This window comes from Rhipicephalus microplus, chromosome 6, assembly GCF_043290135.1.
Source record: "Rhipicephalus microplus isolate Deutch F79 chromosome 6, USDA_Rmic, whole genome shotgun sequence".
NCBI lineage: Eukaryota > Metazoa > Arthropoda > Arachnida > Ixodida > Ixodidae > Rhipicephalus > Rhipicephalus microplus.
Window position 1 is genome coordinate 77,645,718 of NC_134705.1, and position 24,951 is coordinate 77,670,668.

The 24,951-nt window shown below is 46.4% G+C and overlaps 1 protein-coding gene across 3 annotated transcripts in view; it reads right to left on the minus strand.

The window, feature by feature from the left end:
* The window catches only part of LOC119167582 (uncharacterized), a 212,831-nt gene that overhangs the window by 67,059 nt on the left and 120,821 nt on the right, over positions 1-24,951 (minus strand). For all 3 annotated transcript variants that reach the window (XM_075866089.1, XM_075866090.1, XM_037419085.1), the window contains exons 9-10: positions 18,151-18,189; positions 1,653-1,760 (exon numbers count right to left, since the gene is read on the minus strand). In XM_075866089.1, the coding sequence (XP_075722204.1) occupies positions 1,653-1,760; positions 18,151-18,189 (147 nt within the window). The remainder of the gene's footprint in view (positions 1-1,652; positions 1,761-18,150; positions 18,190-24,951) is intronic.

Below are 24,951 nucleotides of genomic sequence, written 5' to 3' on the forward strand. Positions count from 1 at the left end.
GCGACGGCGCGACGGCGCATGCGCGCGCGTCAGCTGTCGAATGTTCGAGAAGCGGTGCGGACGGCGCGGACGGCGCGGACGGCGCACTACAAGGCGCGAGTATAAGATGCTTCCGCATCTAAAATAAGTGTGGTGGTTATACTGTCAACGCTCTTTGAAATTAATTTCTTTGCGTACTGCGAACACTTTGAGCATCTATCTATCTATCTATCTATCTATCTGTCTATCTATCTATCTATCTGTCTGTCTGTCTGTCCGTCGTCCGTCCATCTGTCCATCCGTTCGTCAACTGTGCATCCACTCATCCATTAGTCTGTCCGTCCGCCCGTCTGTCCATCTGTTTGTCCGTCCGCCTGTCCATCCGCCCATCCGTCCGTCCGTCTGTCTGTCTGTCCGTCCGTCTGTCTGTCCGTTCGTATGTCCGACCATCTGTCCGTCCATGTGTCTGGCTGTCTGTCTGTCTGTCTGTCTGTCTGTCTGTGTGACTTTCTGTCTGTCCATCTGTCTGTCCGTCCATCCATCTGTCCGTCTGTCCATCCATCCGTCCGTCCGTCTGTCCGTTTGTCTGCCTGTCCGTCTGTCTGTCTATTTGTCCATTCGTCTGTCCGTCTGTTCGTCTGTCTGCCTGTCCTACCGTCTGTCTGTCTGTCTGTTCATCCGTCTGTCCGCCCGTCTGTCTGTTTGTCCGTCTGTTCATCCATCCATCCGTTTCTCAATCTGTGTCTATCCGTCTATCTGTCCGTCCGTCTGTCTCTCTGTCTATCCGTCCGTCCGTCTGTCTGTGTGCGTGCCTATCTATCTATCTATCTATCTATCTATCTATCTATCTATCTATCTGTCTATCTACCTATCTATCTGTCTGTCTATCTATTTGTTTATCTACTGAATCGCCTACGTCAGGGTGCCCTCACAATCACCCCCTTAACTTAGGATCTTCGAAATATTTTGCAAGAAGAGCCAAATATTCGTGAAACGCCAATGCTGGTTTCCGTGTTGACTATCCAGTTTCTTGGATATATTTAGCGCCACTTCAGAATGTTTCACTTAATAAAAGATTACAAAAGAGTCACCTTGCATGGCTCTGATTCACAACTTACGTGGGATCTGCGTCTTTTTTTTGCGGGCAGTAGCGAATGGCGAAATGTATGCCACGAAATGATCTTTCTTTTGTATTGCAAAACACCAGTACTGTGAAAGCAATCGAGTAGTTCTTATACAATAAAGCATTATGTAAAAAAACACTCCGAAAATGCAAGAAAATAATAGTTGTCCTCGTGTGGCTCGGCCTCCTGCAGGCTTCGCAGCGCTTGCGAAGCATAAGGATTGAACGCAAATACGCCAACTTGCACAGCAGCGCACCATGCTGGCGCTGCCGGCAGTCATACGCTGCGGGGCTATCTCCTAGCTCGCGCTCAGCACACTAGGCAGTAGTAATATTGTAGTAATGCTGTAGACACTGTAGTAATACTTCATTCGCTACGACAGTTCACACACACGCTCAACGGCTGACTGTCTAGCGCATGCGCAGTGGCGCAACAACTGAGTGGGTGAGTAGAGCGGGAGGCAAAATACGATTAGCTGAAGGTGCCTAGAAGTTCAGCAACTCCGTCTTTGCAGAGTAACTGACGAAGCAGTACTCTACATATACTTACTTTGTCATAATAGCTAAATGGATCTTCATCGCATCGCAAACCATCAGGTGCGACCATCCGTTCCATGCGCGAGTGACCCTTGCAGCAGTGAACGAGGCAATGATACTTCTGTAGAAGACAAAACAGTGAATAAAAAAACAGTTCGCGCATCTTATAAGGCACTGTAAAAACGTAACTTTGATGTAATACGTTCAGTTTTAGGACTGGATACCGCGATCTGAAGTTTTATTGTTTTAATGGCAGTGGGCTTCTTGTGATGTGGCACTTGATTATTGCGAGCAAAAATCATGCAGTGGGGTTACTGTAGAATAATTTTTATATCATGAAAATGCGAAATTCTAGACAGACTTTCCCAAATTACTCTGTGTTTTGTAATCTGCGTTTTTGGCATTCTAACCCCAGGGTTTCTTAAGGACGATTGTGCTAAGTTTGTATAGCCAATGCCCAACTATTGTCCAAATCCTGGCTGCGTCTGCGGTGCTGTTGTTTTGGGAGAAACTTTTATTACAACAGCGCTCTGGGTAGATTATTGCCGGCAGCGCCACCGTCATATTTTGCATGATGTCGAAATCAAAGACATCCCCCAGCACATCATCTGTTTTATCAGTGAGTGAAAACAAGCGAGCGTGGCCGACGAATGCGGCTGAAGCAGAAATGAAACGAGCTGACCTCTCTCGATTGCGTGGAAGGAGCATGCGATAGCACAACTTGGAGTGCTAGGCCGGCTTTCATTTACTGCTCAAGTAGGGGGAAGACGCCTCACCCCTCCTGAAGGAGTATGAAGGAATTCCGAAGAAAGGAGGAGGGCAGTGAATGTGCTTGATCTGTATTGTGAACTGCCAGTAAAAGTTTGCGGTCGTGACTACTGCAGGCGCGCAATCTTGGCAGGCGTCAACAGATGGAACACACACACCTTTAGCTGGTGTGGTTTTACGCGAGGAGCATACACAAAAACCGCTTCTCTCACCGGGGCAGCCGTATAGGGTTACGCGAGGTCGGACCTGAGAGAGTTAGCTAGTAGCCTTGATATCTGGGGTTTAACGTCCCAAAATCACCATATGATTATGAGAGACGCCGTAGTGGAGGGCTCCGGAAATTTCGACCACCTGGGGGTCTTTAACATGCACCCAAATCTGAGTACACGGGCCTAGAACAATTCCGCCTCCATCAGAAATGCAGGCGCCGCAGCCGGGATTCGAACCCGCGACGTGCGGGTCAGCAGCCGAGTACCTTAGCCACTAGACCACCGCGGCGGGAAGCTAGTAGCCTAACTTGGCATTACATTTTGCTGCTATTGTATGGATTGCTTCGCTGTTGCAGTGAAATTTGTTTTTTTTAAATCACAAATTTATTTTTTAGCCTATAGATCTGAACTCAGTGATTATAACCCATTGCAAGCGAGCGCGATTGTGGCTGTCGTTGGTGCGGTCAGATGTGCAATTGTATGTATTATTTACGCATAATTGGTGATCTTTCGATCATGAACTAGCTGCAACCAGCCGTGTTAGAAATGGCAATGGTGACTCGTCGTTTTCCATTGCCCTCCTTCATTGTTGCTTAAATATGAGCCCATCACAGTCACTGTTTATTGTATTGACAGAACTGGAGCGTCTTTAATGTCAAAGAAGGCCTAATCCATGGCATAAAAGGTGGGAGAGTTAGGGGTAGTATTTCTGAATCTATCAGAATAAAGGAAAGGGAGAGCTAAAGAAAAAATAATACCATATTCAAAAAGAGAATATTAATGAGTGGGGCGAATTAAACAGACAGACGCACGAATGGATGGACACACAGACGGACGGACGCACACATGGTTGGACACACGGACGAATGAATAAATGTCTGTCTGTCCATGCGTCCGTCTGTCTGTCTGTGCGTGTGTCCGCCAATACATCCGTCCGTGTGCTTATCCGTCCATGCATGCGTCTGATCACGTTCCAGAATGCAGACGGCGCATGAACCGACGATACGCGAGCTAAGAAAGCCGAGAGCAAGCGTCGTCAACGCGCCCGCCCTTAGGCAGTGGGAGAAGCAGGGTGGCTACTACGACCGACGAGGGAGTAACCCACACCTTAAAGAGCTTCGCCCGTAAAATGTTGGCAGATGCTACGTACAGTGGGACTCGGTAATATGCGAAGCACGAATGAGTAAAGTTGATACGTCACTTTCAAATCACCACAACGTTACAAGGTGGAGGTAAATTATGCCGTACACGACTTCCGTGTCGTGATCATCATGTTTGGATGTGTCTTTTACCTTCGTCAACTATTCACGTCACGTGATGCCTAATTGATAATATGTGAAACGGCTGCGAGCATGCTATGAGCATGGTGTCTTGTCATGATCTTACATGACACGCGTCTCATGATTGTTATGTTTGCACCAGTCATATACCTTCGTCGTCCATTGACAACACGTAACACCAAATTCGCTATATTTAGAGCCAGCGAAATGGCCTCGAGTGCATCACGAAAGACACAATATACTCCAATGTAACGTTGACGCGCGCGCACGCTGGGCAGAGCGACGCTACGTTAGCAAAACGCGGGCACTTTATAGTCTGACGCCAAGCAAGACAGGCGTGACTAGCGTCCGTCGGCGCGGCCTGATGGCAACCAGCGCGAAATGCGACAGGATGAATTTGGCACCAATGCGTTATCCAGACAGCATTGCGCTTGTGGCGACTTTGAATGAATCTATCTATCTATCTATCTATCTATCTATCTATCTATCTATCTATCTATGTATCTATCTATCTATCTATCTATCTATCTATCTATCTATCTATCTATCATCTACCCGCCTACGATTTTTAGCTCTCCTGGCTGTTTCAATAATGGTATCAATACCAAACTTGGTAAGGCATAACATGACTGTATGAATAACATATCTGACTAAAATAACATGAAAATCATGACACGTATGTCATGAATGTCAGGATTTACGTTTAGTTATTCTTTAGTCTTTATTCTTAATTTATTCTTATATATCCCCGCTTTGCCTCGAGGCCTTACAGTGGGGGATTACAGAGTTCAACAAAATTCATTTTCATCGGCACTGGACACTTGCACAGATGTCAAACACTTCCATTGGTTGATAGTTTTTAGAAAAAAAACGACTTTGCATACAGGTTCGTCCTGGCTCGGCATGGCCTTATTTCGGGTTCATGGTCTATGCATTGAGAAATATAATCTAGCTTTTAAAAGAAAATGTCACCGTCAATTCCATTTTTTAAATAAAATATCTGGCATAAAGACAGATTTTTACGATGGGACGACAGCAACTCCCCGTTTAACTCCTTTTTCATTTCGGTTCAACTGTGATTTTTTCCCTACCGACCCAAGACAAACCTGGCCGCTCTGTTTTGAATTATTTCTAGTTTATTAATCAAACCTACTTGTAATAGGTCCCAAAGAGTACAGTCATATTCTAAAATTGGTCGAATACAGGTGAGGTAAGCCGTGCTTATAGGACTAGAATCTGCACATCTCAAATTCCAGTGGGTATTGTTCGATTCTACTGTGGCTTTGGAAAGCACATGATCTACATGCGCATTCTAGGAACAATCATGCGACAGTAACACTCCCAAATATTGGTACTTGTATATTTTGTTTAAACTATTTTCACCTAAATGATAATCTGCATCAATAATTCTTTTTTTCTTTGTAAAGCACACATGGATGCACTTATTCGTGTTTAAATTCATTTGCCATTTAAGACACCATTGATGAATACGTTGAAGATCAGCCTGTAATTCAAATACATCAAGGTCATTATGGATTTCCCTGTAAACAACGCAATCATCAGCAATGAGCCATATACTTGAGCTTATCCTTACGTTAATGTCATTGATAAATATTATGAATAGCAAAGGCTTCAACACAGATCCCTGTGGGACGCCTGACGTGACCTCAAGCAAATCTGACATAATTCCATTCGAAACAACACATCGTGGCGTTGTGCCAAGTAATTCTCGGTCCAAATAAGAATTCGTTCATGTATGTTGAGTTATCGTAATTTTTAAAGAGCGGAGATTAGGAAACAGTGTCGAAGGCTTTGCTCAAGTCTAAAAAGATGCAGTCTGTTTGCCCACCTAAATCAATTCCAGATACTAGGTCGTTATAAAACTCTAGAAGCTGGGTCGTACATGAAAAGCTTTTACGAAAACCATGTTGAGCCTTTGCTATACGGAGCCTAAGGACCCGATAGTAGCAGAAGCTAGTTGCTAGAACAGCCAAAAAAGTGCAATGTGAAGTTCTATGCCTGCTATAACTGTGTTTGACCGGTCTCTTCTTAAGAGGGCCACTTCACCTCCGACCCAGATGATCGAATGGTAGTTTTTGACTGACTTTCAGGAGAGCAGTTTAGGCTGATAGCATGTACGTGCTGGTAAAAAGTCAAGCAATGACTGGCTTTCACAAACAAATAAACGCCATGCTTCCGAAAGAAACACTTAATTTTAACAGCGAATTTTAACGCCATTTTTGAAAAAAGTATTCATAGAACACGCCAAGAGAGAGAATAAAGTGGTATCTATTACTCACACAGAAGAAAAATTGTAGAACGATTCAACCTATTAGACGCATATACTCTAAGGAATGGGGAAGCTTTTTAACATAGCTGGCCGCGTAAGAACACTCAAGCTCACCTAGACCGAGTGTATGTGACCCCATCTCTGTGGTCAGTGGTTGTAGACTGCCAGGCGGTTAACCCTCGCTCATACGCTTTGGTTTATCCGACTACAGGTCGGCGGTAGTGTCTCTCGAAGCTCAATTCTGGTCGCCTTACCGCTACCCGTAGCGAGTATTCAATATACTCCTTAACGATGAGACGGCGAGGGCCAGTTTACGCAACCGTTTGGCAGCCCCCTTCGACAACCGTAGTTAGGACGCTCTCAAGCAGGCGTGACGCGAAATCTGTATCATCGAGGGCAAAAAGTTGAAACACTGGTACTCTTTTCTTGTGAGAGCAACGCTGCAGCGCATCCGGATAGTCGAAAGAGTGGAACGCACCTGTATTCTTATGAACGCCCCATGCTAATGAACTAAGATTGGCACGACTAAAAACGCTGACATTCACCGTGGCTTGCTGCTGCCAGGCCGCGGTGGACGCAAGAGTTACTTGTTCCCTTACGGAGGTCTAGAGTTACATCAGCAGCACCCACCTCGAGGAGATGGAAAGCCACGGTAACTTGATCTGGCAAGACATTGCTAGGTTTTGTGCGAATTTTAAAAACATGAGCACACATGAACTACAACTTGATTTGGAATAGCTTTCATATCGCTACTTGCATGTTTATTGATAATCTAGGGGGGTGACGCGCGTGTGTGCCTGGCGAGAAAGACGAAGGATTGTCTCCGCTCGATTGCTGGAGAACCGGTCACGCAATTACCGCTGGTTTTGAATACATCTAATCCCCAGCCTCATTGATACAGCGTCTTTCGTTTTCCGTAACGATATCATCCGTTTCTGAGTAATGTCACACGACTCTTCGGCTAGAAGTATTGCAGTTTAGTCGCTCCCATATCCCTAGAGGAGCTCACGATGAAAATGCATCAGCTCCACAGAGGTTCTGCACTACGAAGGAATGGCGTAACTGTCGAATTTCGCAGTGCCTTCTGGGACGTTGTAGGGCCCACCTTGTGCGTGGTTTTGAACGTATTTATGAGGGAAACGTGTTCTTGCCGTCGTTTAAAAACACCAAGATCATCTTGCTCCCGAAGACGCAAGAGTACCTCGAGGACCGGCGTAATTGGCGCCCGTTTATGTTGTTAGGAACAGACTGTTAACCACTGTCCTAACCCTGCTTCAACGGGAAATCGCGCCCTCGCTTGTCACATCTTGGCAGTCATGCTCAGTAGTGGGCCTAAATGACCAAACCCTCGATATACTTAACAGAGATATAGAGAATACACGAGACAGAGACAAACGAGGAGATGGATCACCTCCCTAGATCAAGTAAAGCATGGATACATTTTCGCCACTCTGCTGGCGTATAATTTCCCTATACAATTTGTGCACCTCATAATGGAAATATGCAATGACATTGACCGTGACCTCATAATAAATAACCAAATTGTAGCTTTCTTTCCAGTAACGAGAGATGTGAGACAGGTGGGCACCCCTCCCCCCCTCCTGTTCGCCTTAACCATAGACCTTTTCTTGATTCAGATGGAGAAACACCAGCGTGTCCTCGCGTTGCAAGCCCCCGCCGGTGGTACCGTCAAAGGAGCTGCTTGTGCAGATAACAAGACGTTATATCATAGGGACGATTACAGCCTTGCGGCAGTTCTCAAGGTTTTTCAGTATACGCTAATATTTCCAGAGCAAAATCTACACAAGTGTAAATCTTTATGTCTTCAAGCGGTGGAAGCTCCTCCCATACAGATAAGGTAGCCAAACAAGTGGAAACAAGCTTTTTCGCGAAGCATTAGCCGCTTTCGTGCAACTGTTATGCGGTTAAATTGAATTTCCTTATATCTTCACCAATTTCTGAATACGTGTCATCCTGTAAAAAGTTTGTTCATTGATATTTGTACTGACGTCAGTTTGTTACTATTTAATTTGTGCTTTGGTCCACTCTCTTCGTAATGCCATTGGTCTTAAGGGCACGTAGGCAACCTATTAGTAAATGACCTCTAAATTGAATTCTGTGCAACTGTGCTGAATGGATTGATTAATGAATGAACTTTAATAAATCTTTCGTAATGCGCTTTTGCCCCTCGAAAAACTGCTGTTATTTCTGTTTTCGGTTGCTTTAAATAATATTACCTCTTTTATAATCATAAACACTAGCAATATTACCATTTCTGCTTTATTGGCTGCGGAACTAGCAATGAAGTTAAACGATATTGCTGTTTTTGGTTCCAGCTTGAGTTCGGGCTCCTTTTGAACTCCTCCTAGTGCTGTCCAGAATTGGAGTACTAATGATCAACTAATAAAGCAATTAACTTCAACACACCTTTACACCAATTATGAAGACTATATTCACGTGTACACTGACGAATCATGTCTGAATCAAAGCTCCACGTCGGCATTCTTTCTACCGGCATACCAAGCGAGAAAAGCTTTTGAACTCAGCCATTTCACAACATCAAAAACAGCAGAACTCTATGCAATACTCTGTGCTTTACGCTTCATATGTTTACATCCAGGTGCACTTTGATGAGTAGTTATCAGTGACTCACAATCCTCATTAGTTTCTTTAAAAGAAATCAGCTTGCGCAGCAATGCTAGTGAGTTCGCATATGAAATACAGAGGACGCACTCTATAGCAAAAGATTTAAACCACATCATAATGTGCCAGTGGTTGCCAAGCCACTGTGGAATCACAGGAAACGACATAACTGATCACATTTCACATGCACCACATCAATAAAATGATATATCACTGATAGCTCTATCGATCAGCGATGCACGGTGTCTAATAAATAAGCTGAGCTGTCAACTGTCTAAGAAAACCTGGTTCAAAAAGGATGTGTAAAACTTTCTGTTGTATAACATTCATCCCGGTATTAAATCTACTAGTATTTATTATTCCGTTCAAGGTTAGCCGGTCGGTAGAAACAGTCATTCATAGGCTTCGACTTGATACAGCCTACACGAACGCTTCTCTGTATAGAATAAGGAAAGCTGGCAGTCCTACATGCTCATGTGGAGAAGCTCAAGAAGACGTGGAGCATATTCGTCTGCATTGTAAAAACCATGACGTACCTCGAAAGAACATTCTTCGAAAACACAATTCTTTGGATAAGCGACCTCCATCAATTGCAAAAATCTTGGGTCCATGGGCAAAATGAAAGCTAAAAACCACTGCATCGCGTGCAGTCGTTCACTTTCTGGAGGAATCGGAAATTGCTCAAAAGTACTAAAATAAAACAAATGCACTTCACTGTTAACCACGGTATGTTTCAAAACAGCATTTTCGTGTTTCACTACGTTATTTTAGAGAAAACCTTTCCAGAAACAGTTCAGTATTTAGGTGACAAAACCACCTTAGACATTTTATTGAACTTACTCGTTTTTGTGTGAACACTTAGGTTGACGTGATTACTTGTTTTTTTTACAAACTCAGTGTGGTGTGAACACATTTCTATGCAGTGTGGACCCATTTCTGTGTGGTATGGACAATCAGTGTTGAAAAACGTGAACCTATTTTGTAAGTGTTGTGCTATGTACGTATGTATAGCCTTGTGTTTGCTACAAAATGTGCGATGTTGACTTTTGTGCAAGAGAAAAGGAATAACCGGTGCCACGCATTGGCACCAACCTCTCCTTACATACATTTATTTGAAAAAAGTCACAGGTTTGCCGAAAGGGCAATAACGACGATAAGAACAGATTCTGATGTTATTTGAAGTGAGGCTAGCAGTGACTTTATTTGGTATCCTACCTGACCTAACTTAAAGGGATCCTGAAACGACTTTTGAGGTAACCAAGGAATGTATTCACTAAAATACGTTATTGCCTAACAATTTTAACAGAGCAAAGATTTTAAGAATCCGTTCAGTACGAGTGGATTTACAAAGATTTGTGTTACGTTGCACTCGAGTTCTCTGTTCTCTCTTCTCGGCGAAAGAGCTGGAGGCTAAAGAGTGAGTGACACCAGGACGAAAGAAAAAGCGTCGCAGGCGCCTCGTGACATTGAGCACATTTATTCTTTAGAATCAACACCGTATTCACAAACGCTCCTCGACTCGACTTCCACCCTTCACTTGACAGAGTTGAGCACTGCGCCACAGATCGACTGAAAATGACGCTGCACAACTCAAGAATCACTGCAGACAATCGCCGATAAGCAGTGACTTGCCGTGCCTAGAGAAGGTGCTCCCATCGGCTTTCTCAAGTGAAGGTTAAGCATTGAGTGAAGAAGCGTTCTAGAATATAGGAGTAAGCGCTTTTCTTGCCCTTTCCGTGTTCTCGCGCGCGCACGCGTTGAGAAGCCGGGGCCTCTCACGGCGAGCCCTGTAACGACCGAGGGCATCATGTTTAAACCAGCCGATGGCAGATAGATGGCAATCAACGCACGATTTTGTAGCATCTTACGTGAATTCTCGAGAAATTATTCATATGTGGGGTTTGACGTTCCAAAACCACCATATGATTATGAGAGACGCCATACTGAAGGACCCCGGAAATTTCGACCACCTGGGGTTCTTTACCGTGCACCCAAATAATTTCTCGAGAAAAGAGAACGTACTTTGCAATTGGCTTTTATAATATACAGTGAATTACAGTGGCAGCTTGATGGGCTATCATATTTGACTCGCGTATTTTTGGAAGCCTCCACTACCGATTTGCCGCATTTTCTGACCGTGCTCAGAAAGTTTTGAAAAGCGTCTTTAGCAACACGCTGGTGTAAAAGAATCTGGCAGCACCAGTGAGCAAAGCACTTTTTGTCTATTTGCTTGCTTATACGCTGACAAGGGAAATAATAATAATAATAATAATAATAATAATAATAATAATAATAATAATAATAATAATAATATAATAATAATAATAATAAGCTGCGAAGGTGTTTAAGCGTGGATGGCCTAGGAAAGTGCAACACAGTGGCCACCTTGTCGGGATCAGGTTCGATGCCAAGCTTGCTGACAACGTGGCCTAACACTTTGACGCTGCGGCTCACAAATCTTCACTTCTTGGTTTTTAGCTGGAGACCGGCTTTGGCTAGACATGTCAGCATTTTTTCTAGACGTTCTCGGTGCTGCGAGAATCTGGATGAAAAGCTGGATTACCATGTCGTCCTGGTAACAAAGACAGGTCTTCCATTTTAGGCCCCGCAGCACCGTGCCGATAATTCGCTCAAATGTGGCTGGGGCATTGCAGAATCCAAAAGGCATCACATTGAATTTGAAGAGGCCATCAGGAGTAGCGAACGCTGTCTTCTCTCTATCACACTCATGCATCAGGAACTGCCAATAGCCAGACTGCAGGTCCAGGCTTGAAAAATATTCTGCACCTTGTAAGGTGTCTAGGGTATCGTCCATACGAGGCATAGAATATACATCCTCCCGGATGAGTTTTTAGTGCCGTGTAATCAATGCAAAAATGCGCTGATAACGTCTTTTTTTCTTAACTAGGACAACAGGAGAAGACCAAGGGCTTGCTGAAGGCCTGATAACGTTCCGTGCGAGCATGTCATTGACTTTCTCCTCGATAACCTGGCACTCTGAAGATGACACACGGTAGGGGCGACTGTGAATTATACGAGACCCGTCTCTGGCGCCCACCGCAGTTTCACCCAAGCCATCTGAAGAAACGTTAAAACAAGTCGGTTGTTTCGTTAAAAGCGCCATCAAGTCATTCGTTTGTGTTGGAGTGAGATATGGCCTCAAAGTGGCTTTAAACGCATTAGATCAGCCGCCGGGTGGCGTACATTTAGCGACTGATGACGGAGACGATACAGTGGCGACACATACCGGTGCTATGTTGATGAGGCTGGCAACAGTGAACCCCTCTCGCAGTAGTTGTGGCTCTGTTGTCGTGTTTAGGTGTTGAGACTGGCATGAGCACGCAAAAACCGCACTAAACAACAGGCGAGGGCGATCCCTCGGAGAATGCAGCGCTGATCAGGGACAACCACTGCGTCAACGTCAATGTTACCGCTCGGCATAATAAAGACGACGCATTCTTGGGCCGAGGGCAGTACAAAATCTGCAGTTGCGACAAGATGAGGTGACGAGAAATTGTAAGCACTAGAATGCTCAGTGTCCTAAGAGCGAATAACGGGCGGATCACACGAAATGACAGCGGAAGCAGCTTACAGGAAATCCCAGCGCAATATAATTGGATGAGTGCATGAAGAAAGCGCAACAAGTTGTATATGGTGGTGAATTCTGTCGATCAGAACATGAACAGTGCACTGTGCAATAGAGCAAAATTCATCGTCATTAGCACCCCATAACACCGAACCAACACATGGAGTTTGAACTTTTCGTAGACGATGACATACGTTCAATGACCTAAATGGCTGCTCCAGTGACCACGAGTGCGTCAACCAAAGTGCCTTCTACACAAAGAGTCAGTAAATTTGCAAGGCGCGCAGGAGAAATTGTGACACTTCAGCGACACGCAGTTTCTCCTCCAAAAAGTTTTTCGAGTGGCTGTCGAGGGGCATCAAAGCAGAACTTAAAGTTGAAGTAGTATGGCGGAAGGCTGAAGGTGAACGACAGCGGGATTAGCGGGGAAAACTAGGATCACCGTGGGACAAAGGAAGTGAAGGCGAACATCGTGACGAAGTAATGTAGCTTTCTCGAACGTAGGGGTCGGACCTCGGAGCATGGTCACTCTCGTACGAAGAATAACCTCGTCGTTCATCTTGCTGGCACCGGCGGCCAAAGCGGTAGATGTGTCCTCGTATGCTACAGTAGTAGCAGACGGGACGCCTAGAGCGCCAGATAGGGAAGTGTGGTTGCAGTGGTGCCTAGGCTGTCATCACGGCCAAATGGTCGCATACGACGTCTGCAGGTACAGGTGGAGTTGGTGCTGGAGGCCGTGAGACGACTTCGACATTAGTAGGCACATGTAAGGGCGCAGGGGGTGAGGCACGTGCGACACTCGTCATGAACGCCATTTCATCCTTCAGGATTTCCCGCAAGTTTGGAGGAGGAGAGCGGACAGATGAAATAGGTGCGCAGGCAGGAACAAGGCTCTGAAGTTTCTCTCTCACTGTGGTGCGAATTAGAGCCCACAGCTCATGCTCGCCAGTAAGACGAGTGTCACAGGAGGCCTGAAAAAGGCACACGGAATAAAGCACGTCTAGACATTGGCACGTAGGGATGACGCCTTAAATTGTATTGGGGGTCTGAATTACGAGCACATAGAAAGCGACAGAATTAACGCCTTCTAGTAGGTGATAGATGCGATCAGACTCCTTCATGGCAATTTGGGCTCAGCGGCAAAGAGCCAGCACGTCTTCAATATAGAATGTATAGTATTCATGTGGTCCTTGAATTTGGGTGGCGAGTTCTGTTTGGCTATTTCAGAGCATCCTGCTGACGAGCTGAAAATCTGTCAGAGTGTCACCTTGAATGCATTCTAATCGAGAAAGTCCCGTTCATGGTTGTGTAACTATGTCTTAGAGACCTCCTTGAGGTAAAAGGTGACGTAGCGCAGTTTGTCGGCCTCGTCCTAAATATTACAAGCACTTGTTTTGTCGTAATTATCCAGTCCCTCTTCGACATATACACCGCGAAGGCCGTGAAATACCGGAGGGTTTCGTTGTGTTGTGCTCACGGTGTAGAGAGAGCCAGCAGGATGATCGGGTGGAGCAAAGAAGGTGGCAGAGTGTGAGTCGTTTTGCGCCATGACTATTGGCAAGCACAGGCGTCAACCAGACCGAACCTAAAGGGCTAACCGGCTGAGCATGAGGACTTTGGAATGACAGCACGTGCAAGCACTTGTGAGACGACATCAGCTACGGAGGAGCGACCGTTGCATTTTCAACACAGATGCGTAAGCCAGCAACCGAATACGTGGCGAGAGACTAGGATGATGAGGATCAAAATGAATCGTATGCGCAGGTGAAGATGATGAACTACACAGTCAGCGCTCATAATAGTAGTAGTGTGAGGAACCGGTTTATTCAGCGAAGCTCGAGCTAAATCGCACTGGTGATGATATCTACAGATGGTGCAGATGTACAGATGATGATGATGATATCTAAAAAGAATGAAGAGTCATTCGCTTGTCGCGCTCACACTGATTCCCCCGCGCGGTCGCCTGAGAGTATTATGAAATGCGTCGCGCATATGGATTTGAACGAGATACGTGCACTACCTCTGTGTGTTGGCAATGATGATCAAGATGAGTGCTGAGAGGAGAAACGCGGCAATTGACAGAAGATGTCTTTTCGACTACCATATACGGCTCAATGAAGCGACTGATAAACTTGTCGCATTAGCCGGGGACGCTCAGTGGAGTCCATAGCAGAACTTCTTCACCAGGGAAAAAACTCGCAACACGGCGAGACGAGTCGTAACCAGATTTTCGAGTCTTTTAAGAGAGGCCGGTGTTAACGCAGGCCAGGTGACGGCCCTGTGCGAGGCGAGATAAAAATTCTTCAGAGAAAAAAGCCATCGAACGTGCAGGAGCTGAAAAGAAAGAGACGTCCAGAGCGAAACTCGGCGATCGACCTTGACAAGAAAAAATAAAGAAAAGCCGGTAGTGCATTGAGCAGCCGTATTATAAGAGAATGTCACGAAGGGTAGAATTGCATCCCAGTTCGTGTGGTTGGGATGAATATGTGTGGCGATCATGTCTGATAGGGTCTGATGAAAGCGTTCAGTCAATCAGTTGGTCTGCGCGTGGTAGCTACAAGTGGCCTCGTGAACAGTATTCGAGGCACGCAAAACTTGCTCGGCATTAGAAGAGAGAAAGACTGCCACGATGGCTCAGGAGAATGCGCTGAGCTCCGTGGCGCAAAAAGATGTGGCGAAGAAAGAAATCGGTGACCTCATGGCAGTCCCAGATGGCATAGAAGCTGTTTCAGCGTAGCGGGTAAGGTAGTCGTTGGCCGTGACAATCCATCGATTCCCATTGAATTATATAGAAAAAGGGTCATACAAGTCGATCCCAACGACTTCAAAAGGAGAAGTGGGACAAGGAAGAGGTTGCATTAGCCAGCTGGAACAGCTCTTTGTTGTTTTCGCCGTTATCAATGGACGTAAGAGGCGACGTACTTAGTGACAACTGAAGAGAGGCCAGGCCAAAAACAACGACTTCGTATTTTGTCTTAAGCCTTCTGATAGCATGGATGAGCGGCGGTTGGGTCATCATGAAAGGCTTCTAGAACTTCACGTTGCAAAATACGTAGGATGATGGGTACCCACTTGTCGCCATTGAAATGGTAAATTTAGCGGTATAAAGCACCACCGACAAGCTTAAATGGTTTAGGCTGTCGACGGAGTATGGTTTTCAGGAGTAGTAGAGCCGGTCAAGCGGCAAACAGTGATGTCGCAGTATGGGTCGACGCGGTGTTGTGAAACAAGGATGGATAGGATGCCAGGTGATGTACTTAGCGCTGCGACTGCAGAGGCGCTGTCGTTTTGGAGTATCGATGGTGATTGGCCTCTGCTGGGCAAAAGACAGCGCGATAGAGCATCGCAGTCTTGATGCTTCTTCCCAGATCTGTAGGCGAAATCGAAATCGTACTCCTGCAAGCGAAGTACCCAGTGAACGAGGCGATCAGATAAGTTTTTGAGCAAGGAAAGCCAGCTTAGGCCATTATGGTCGGTAACAACGGTAAAATGAGGGCCGCGAAGATATGGTCAGAATCTTTGCATTTACCAAACTACAACAAGGCACTCCTGCCCGGTGATAGTGTAGTTCTTTTCTGCAGCGGTAAGAACACGACTTGCGTAAGCACTGACGCGTTTGCGCGATTTTTGTCACACTGCAAGAGTACCGCACCTATACCATGACTACTTGCGTCGGTGTGAAGGATGATTGGTGCAGTTGAATCGAAGTGGCACAATACCGGATCCGACGTGAGGGCTTGTTTCAATGCCGTGAAAGTGCTTTCGCAGGCTTCGGACCAAACCAAGTGACGTTCCTTGCGAGGAGTTGATGGAGCGGAGACGCTAGTTCCGTGAAGCCCCGTATGAAGCACCGAAAGTAAGAAGATAACCCAAGAAAGCTGCGCAGGTCTTTTTCACATAGTGGACGAGCAAAATCGAGGACGGCGGCAAGCTTCTCGGGGTGCGGCCAAATTTCTTGTTTGCTGGCAATGTGGCCGTGAACCTTGATTGTCTTGCTTGCAAAGGTACATTTCTTGGTGTTAAGCTGTAGACCGGCTTTCGCAAGTCATCTGGGGACTTTGTCAAAACGTTGTAGATGGTGCGAAAACGTGGATGAAAACACTAATATGTCATGGAGATAGCACAGACACGTTTTCTCTCTCAAGCCACGCAATACGTTTACTATCACGTGTTCAAAGGTGGCGGGTGCATTACAGAGTTCAAAAGACATTACAATAAACTCGTACCACCCATCTGACATTGAAAAGGCGATCTTCTCTTTATCAGACTCCGTCATGGGTATCTGCCAGTAGCCTGAACTAAGGTTGAGGTGAGAAAAATATTCGGCGCCCTGTAATGAATCCAGTGCGTCGTCGATCCGAGGGACAGAATAAACATCCTTGCGCGTTATTGTGTTTAGCGCATGGTAACTGACGCAGAAATGCACTGTTCCATCTTTCTTTCGAACGAGCACAACTGAAGACAATCAGGGAGCGCCCTCGGTGCTTCAGCAGCGCCGTTTCGCACGTCTTCACCTGACAAAGGGTCCGGCGCGTTTAAACTCTGAGCCATGCGCGTCTTTATTACGGGCAAGGCTTAGCGTACACATAGAATATATTGTCATGGGTATAGCAAAGCCACTCTGGCATGGCTGCTCAAACGTCACCGAATGAACGAAGATCACAAAGTTGTTGTATGGCTGAGTCTGAGCTACCTTATGGACCTGCGATCCTGTGTGTTCTGTGAATTGCTATGTTGCTCACTACTGATTTACAAACAATGAATAAATATTCGTCCTAACAGCATTTCACAGACGTTGTAGGCCTTAGAACAACAAGGCTTTAAAACTCCACTGCGGAAGCCACTTTTGTTCGGCCATGATGCCCGTAGACAGTGCCCAGTCCTCACAGTACACAACAGCTCCGCTATCTGCGGTTCCTCCTCACCTTTTTGATCCTGGCACATTTTGCAGCCTGGACAAAACTGGCATTGAAGAATAGCTCGTCTTGCACTTCTCCATGAACAAGTACTATAAGTGAGATACAACGCTTATGCTCGCGAAATTCATTTTGAACTAAGGAGCCCAGTTTGCGCGAGGTATGCGCCACACCAGAAAGAACTAAGAATAATTGTGCAAGCATGGCAATGATATCACTGTTCTTAGAGGCGTTGTAACTTGTCATAAAGAATAAAGTAATAGCATCGACTTGCGTGTGGCGATGTTATCACTTTCAGTGTTAATACAGAACATGATGACAAACCTAGGGTAGCAACGATGGTATCGACGGTTGAATATGGTAGCTGTCTACATATGCTTCGCGTGCCTATGTAAGTCTAACTGCAATAACAAGAGTTAAATACCTCAATTCAGAAAAATTGATCCACATCACTCGGTCACCACCACTGCAAAGTGCACACTTATCTATAAGTCATCAACATATCCAGGGTCCAGCCTTTCTTCTGAGCTTTCGGAGGAAGATGGTTGGTTTTGACCAACGAGCCGTACTGAGGGAAGCGGTAGCGCAAGCAGTGCATAGAATTGTGAATGTGCCGAGGCACTGCAATAACTCTTCTCAGAACGCTTTCAATCGAAAAATACAAATGACGCCACCTTACACAAACAAAACCTTTAGGCAGATTACTCTTAGCCTGTTTACCACAGAAATTTGAACTTTGCGCGTTTCAGTAAACTGTATTCTTGATTAAGAAGGGGCCTATAAGCAGAGTACTTATATGAAGAAGACTTTGAGACTTACCGAGGCTGCCTTGTGCTCAAATTTCGCCATTCCTTTTTCCTGCAAAAAAAAAGTTTTACACCACGAGTACACTAATTAGCACAGTTTGTTGATGGGAACGGCCATTGCGATTCCTAATGTCGAAATTTGACAAGATTACACTCAGTGTGTTCTTCATAACCATCATGTGCATAAATTACAATCTCCCACATCAACCAAGGAGATGTATGAACACGCACATCCCGCAGCGCTGGTGTAGCGCTAAGGTACTTGCCTGCTCACGAGGAGGTCGCGGGATCAAATCCCAACTGCAGCGGCGGCATTTTCGATTGAGGTGAAAAACTGCAAGCAAGTTAGCTCAGATTTCGGTGCACGTTAACGAACCCAAGGTGGTTGGTATTGCTAGACTCGTTCCCTACAGTGCTTCTCATATTCATATGGTGGTTTCGGGACTTTAAATCCCACATAATGTTCAACGAGTGGGTACCACACAACATTTTACCAGGCTGCTTTCTCAAGTTTTTCTTATCGCCTCATTACACGAGTATGTGCTGTCTTGCGCAACAACGCCCCGCCGTGGTGGTCTAATGGCTAATGTACTCGGCCCACAGGTTGCGGTAGCGGGATTGTGCAATGATCCGCAGGTTGCGGGATCAAATCTCAGCGGCAGCGGCTGTATTTCAATGAAGACGAATATGCTGTAGGCCCGCATGCTCAGATTTTGATGTTTGTTAAAAAATCCTAGGTGGTCGAGTTTTCCGAAGCCCTTCACTATAGCCTCTCTCATAATTGTATGCTGGATTTGCTAAGCTAAACCCCAGATCAATCAATCAAATTACATTGCCACTGACATCTGACTTTCTTTTTACGTGGCCAGAAGTTCGGCCCAAAAACAGTTCAACTTCAGCACCCAGTCTGCTATCTCAATTTGCGTCACGGCCCCTTGCAATCTGGTGGAGGTGCTTGCTGGCCCATGTACCAAACACCTCCCTCTGGCTGCTAGCCGAGCTAACGTCGGGACGAAGACGCTGACGCCAGCCTCGATCTGCGAGCTTGCAGCCGGCAGTGAGGGCCATATTCAGAGTATGTACCTTTAGTCAAAATTACCCGAAAAGGGAGTAACGAAGCCCAATAGGTGTGCGTGATGAGTGGATAGACCACTGAGGAGCAACCAGAGAGGGCAGCGTGCCCCGCGCAAACCGCTTAGTCTCCAAACATGCTCCAAAAGGATGAGCCGCCCGGGGATGGCAGGCAGTGCAAAAAACGTTGTCAAGGTGACTAGTCGTCTTTCTCCTCCTCTGCTGGCTCAGTCTTTCCCCGTATTTTGCTGGCGACGGTTCGCGTTGCGTCGCGCTCGAAGTGCTCGACCACGGCCGCATAAATTCGACGATCTAGGAATTACGACGTAGTGCTTCTGTGTACGCTTGGATGAGGGTGGGCTGCTGCTTTTGCGTTTCGCTGCACCCATGAAGTCTGGAGTAAGACTCGACACGTCACCACGCCGCGCTGTATATCTCTGGCTTCAAGATAGTCATGACAAACACACGACAGAAACAGTTGGGAAGGCCAATATGGCGGCTGAGAAGACAGCATACCTATCTGATATATGCTTCACTCCGACTCAGGACAGAAATCAGCGCTGGATTCTTAAGCAAGTAAGTTATCATTCATTATTCTGCTCTACTTGTCTCGTGTGTGATATGGATCGCGCTTGCCGGCAACGGGCTCGGTCGTGTTGTATGTCGCATGCACGAAATGCACCGCGAAGGTCAGCTTGAGCATCTACAGTTTGCCCGTGCTTTGCAGCCGCGTGGAAATTGGCCGCCACTGCCTTCGGCCTCCCGAATGCTTGCTCATTAAATGCTCACCTGTATTCGCCGCCGCGATGAGCTCCGGGTTGACGATATTAAAGTACTGTTTTCAGGAAGGCCCCTAAGATCTTGTGTCTCCTTTGAGCCATTGTCACGGAAAAGGGATGGTGGCAGCATCTCGTCAGCTCCTACCGGCTACGACACATGAACTTATGGCTCCTGATGACTCCTTCAAGCTGAAGTGTTTGGAAGTATTAGTGTAAGACCTGCTGTAAAGCGTGCGCGGTGCTAATTACGGTTTTTCGGTTGATGTTAAAAAATTGTTTTATTCCGTCCCGAACGATGAACTGTTTCTAGCTATATGGGAAGTCATTGACTTTTTCGGGGTAGTAAACTCTTAAAACCATGTTTTAAATAATGTGGAAAATTTTATGGAGTTACTAAATTGCTACTGGCGTGCCATCTTGGTAAAATTTTATGATTTGAAAGTTGCCCAAATGAAGGACATATGCATTAGTTCCTGTGTGGCACTTGTGCTTTGTGAAATATTCCTAGCAAAACTTGACAGGAAGATACAACATGAGCTCGCAGGACAACGTGTAGGTATTGCCTACAGATATGTAGGCGACTTCCTAGCGATGTGGAACATAGAGGATAATTGTTCTCCCACTTCAGTAGCAAACAACATTTAGGATTGTTTTAACCAATGCAAAAGTACAATATCATTCATCTATGAACAACCAGACAGAGCTGCTTTGGAGTTTTCAGGTTTTTTACAAGTATTTTAATCAAGTCGACCATGCTTGCTAGGAGGTCTCCCCGCGATCAAAAAAGGGACTGCTTCCCTTTGAATCTTCTCCCAGTAAGCTAATAAACAGGTTGATAGCTAATTTCTGCTTCGGTTGCGCACTCAGATAATCATGTCCGCATAAAGGGGAACGCCGTTTCCGGAATCCAGTCAGACACCCATTCAGTTAGGGTTAACTGTACAGCTTCCTTTTGGCTGTAGGCTGTACCATGTTAAAGAAGTTACGGAGGTCAAGTGCCACCGATCTGCAAAAAAAACGGTTGTAGCCGTTCCCTATGTGCAAAAAATTTCGCAGTTTGGTCAAGATTGGGTGCGAGCACGGAGTATGCGTTTTGCTCACGGCTCCCAGAAAGGTTACTAAACTGTGCCCCGTGATAGAATACCGTAGAAAGGAAGGAATGAACAAGAGCGGTTGCACAAAAAAACATGCCAGCTGTGTGTACTGTGTACTTCAGTAATGGTGTACTAAACACCCTTGAGCTGCGTAAAAGTGTACATTGGCTAGACGGGCCGGTGTTTAAATGATCGACTCAGAAAACGTGCATCGACCTTGAAGTTTCTCGCGGATGGCACGGACTTGTCAATGCACTGCAGGAATTGTGGGTGCAACCCGCAGTTTCACAGCATGATGATGCTGGCCAAATCAAAACGCAGATTAACCAGAGAAATCATGGAAGCAGAATGCATTAGGGCGAACGCAAGCACGTGTATCATCAGTGTTTCCTCGGTAGCGCTAAGTTAAAAGAGGTGTTTTTGAGCAGTTGAAAGAAACAAACATACCTTTTGTGGGGAGCTACGCCTTTTAATGATATTAGGTTGCGCCGGCGCGTTTCGGTGTTTTTGTGCAATAAATTGTTTCTAATAAAACTGTAGTTGTAGCGTAAGCATCCCTCCTGTCAATTGCTTTTTCCTTCTGCCTAGTGCGCTCATATATTTCTATGGTATGTTACCTTCGCTGCCGCCTGAAGTGGATAAAAACGTCGTCGTTGTCCGCGAAGAACTTAGGCAATCACTTGGACTTTCCGAGGAACTGCAACAGCCTCAGCCGAAAGCCATGAGCTATGCGACTGCAGCTCCACACTACGCTCCCTCTCCACGTCAAGAGACCACAGCATCGTAGGTCGGCCGCCGATGGCACCATACAGTGCACCCGCCAGCCAGTGCAACGCTCCAACGAAAACCGATGTGTCTCATGCTCCTGACCATCCACCCCTCTGTTACCAATGCGGAGAAGCGGGCTACACCTATCGTTGCTACCAATACTGACAGATGGGTCTACGGAGTTAAAACGGCATCGCACTTTGCCCACAGCAGGGAAAACGCCCGCACGCATCGCCAACTATCTCGCAGCGCAATCTAGAAACCGACAACCCTACTGTTTGCCATGGCCAGGCTGCGACGTTTCACCATATCGTTTCACCATATCGCAGGCAGTATGCCAGCCTTGCTCAGGGCCGACCTCCAAGCCATTATTCGAAAAACTAAGGGCATCAATCGATAGAGGTGTGGTTGCTCTAAGACGAACTACCAAAGGCGCTCCGCCGCCAACGACGATAGTGCTACAACGAAATCAGAAGCACAGGCCGCAAGACAAAAAGATCTTGACGCCCAAACTCCACACACCAAAGAAGACTTCACTAGGCAATGAGGAAGCAACAGAATGAACTGATGTAGCTGTAATCCGGCGCCATGACGCAACCACAACGCACGACGACGAACCAGCAAGCTCGACGTATTATTCGAGGAACACCTAGTCGCTGCTCTAGTCGACACCAGAATATACTATTATGTCGCGAGCAAGCCTTTCGAGACTGCATGGCAAGGCGCAGACATTCATACCACTAGAGGTCACCTAAAGGGACCCTGCCCGCAGCACAACGAATGCTCGCACGACATCGCTATCTCGCAGGAGCGCAATCGACAAGCCGACAAACTTACTGTTCGCCGTCGCCAGGCCACAGCGACATTTTTGAGCATCATCAGAAAACGCTGCCTATTGGTAGTAGAGGTTTCTAAGAGCACGCTATCTAAAAAATTAGGTGCAGTACATAGCGTAAAACTGAAAATAAATTAGCAAAACTGCCTAAAGATTGCTTTCTCTTCTCTGGACAAATCATGAAACAAGCTCGAAGATCACTGGTAAAATGTCCCAGTGGCCATGATCACCTTCCTCGCCCGCCTGTCAATTATAGCGTGCTCATGTGCCTTTGCTACCCATACGTTGTGTTCCTTGTGCGGCGTGTTCCGCGGTTAGCAGATTTTACAGTCCAGTTCTGCTCCTGCCATCGGCCTGAGCGGGTTGCTTGTTTTTTTCTCACCGCCAAACGCTTCGTTATAGAGGACTTAACCTCGGTTGCTATAACGTAGAGACCAGGACGTGAGTACCACAAGGCGAGCGCTGCGTCGTAGACAAGACCACGAACGACACAGCGACTATCGGCACAGAAGGCATCGCCACGGGGCAGATCGGAATCCTGCTGCGTGGTGTAGGGAAATCGAGGCTATATTTGCCCTTTGGCGCATTACCTCGCTGCAAGCGAAGTATTATCACGCTGTCTTTGCACTCTCCGCGGATGCGGTTGCAGAGTTTCATGACCTTGTGGGCGCTTGCCCCAAAACCGAGTCTTATGAACTCTTTAAGACAAGAGCGCTGCAAGGTATGTCTGTGCGTCTCAGCAGGCGTCTTCAAGAGCCTCTCAACAAGCAGGAGCTTGGTGACCACCTGCCATCAAAACTTCTGCGTTTCATGCATCGACTTTTCAGTGACTGTCCGCTGAACGCAAATAGGCCGCTACTGCGATAGCTGTTACTTTAGTGCCTGCTGTAGAACGTTGTTAATGCCTTGGCTACAACACCAGACGACCTGCCCCCCAAGATGCTGGCGAAGCTGACGAATCGCGTCACTATCCATTCAGCTAAATGTAGTGTGGCAACGACATCTACTGTTCGCTGTCACAACTCTAAAACTGACAGTCTCATCTCGAGGAACAATTGATCATCTTGCTGGTTCAGTTATTACACTACTGCTACCAACCCACAATCTTCCAGGAGTCCACAACTGCCGTTCCCGATTTTCTACCAGATCATGCTCCTGTTACGGTCCTCGTTGACCCGCATACTGTTCGTACCACAACACCTTCATTGCCAGCACACATAAATGATGGCCTCCTTGTAGCTGGAAGGTAAACATAACGCAGAGCCACTGATAGCGGCGAGGGACTCTTACTGTTCGACGAGCCACATGTTCCACATAACTCACAGAATTGCCGGCCACAGGTGCGGAGGTGAGTGCCATTCCTGCGGCGCGACTGGACCACTAACGCTTTCCGAAAAGTGCGACTTCTCAAGCAGCCAACAACTGACCCATCAACACATATGGTCAGTGCTCTATTACCGTCAATTTAGGTCTCCGGCGCACCTTCCGATGGGTATTGGTTGTTGCAGACGTACGCATGGCCATAATGAGTGCGGATTTTCCGACCCATTTTGCCCTCAGTGTCGACATACGCACACATCAACTCGTCCAGAGAACGACTAGTATGTCCATACATGGAGTTTTCGGACCTCTAACAACTACCACAGGAACATCGCCACAGATAAGATAATCTATGTTGGGTTGAAATCTGTAGGACTTTCCTGCCACCAGGAAATCTTGCAACTTTAAGTTGCCAGTCCACCACAATGTCAGGTATTATGTAGTCACTACTAGCCCTCCAGTATTTAGCCGACCCAGACGCCTCACTCAGAACTGCCCTGCCATCGCCAAAAGCGAACGGATGCTGCAACTGGGCATTATCCGCCCTTCGTCGAGAAGAGTGTCGTGAGCTTTGCACATGGTAACAAAGCATGACCCAGGCGATTGGCTCCATGCTCTACCATCCTTGATCGCTATTCCCTCCCTCACATTCAAGACTTTTCTGGCTACATCGCAGGAGTGATGATATTGAGCAAAAGACTTGATAAACACCTACCACCGGGTTCCGGTTGAGCCAGCGGACATTCTTGAAAATGCCATTGTGGCACCATTTGGGCTGTTCAAGTACGTTACCATGCCGTTCGGGTTGAGGAACCCTGCTCAGACGTTCTTATGGTTTATCAACAAAGTAACGTGTAGATTATTTTTCGTATTTGCATAACTTGACGACCTCCTGGTAGCTAGTGTTTCTCCCGAATGGCATAGCAATAATTTGTGCCTTCTATTTT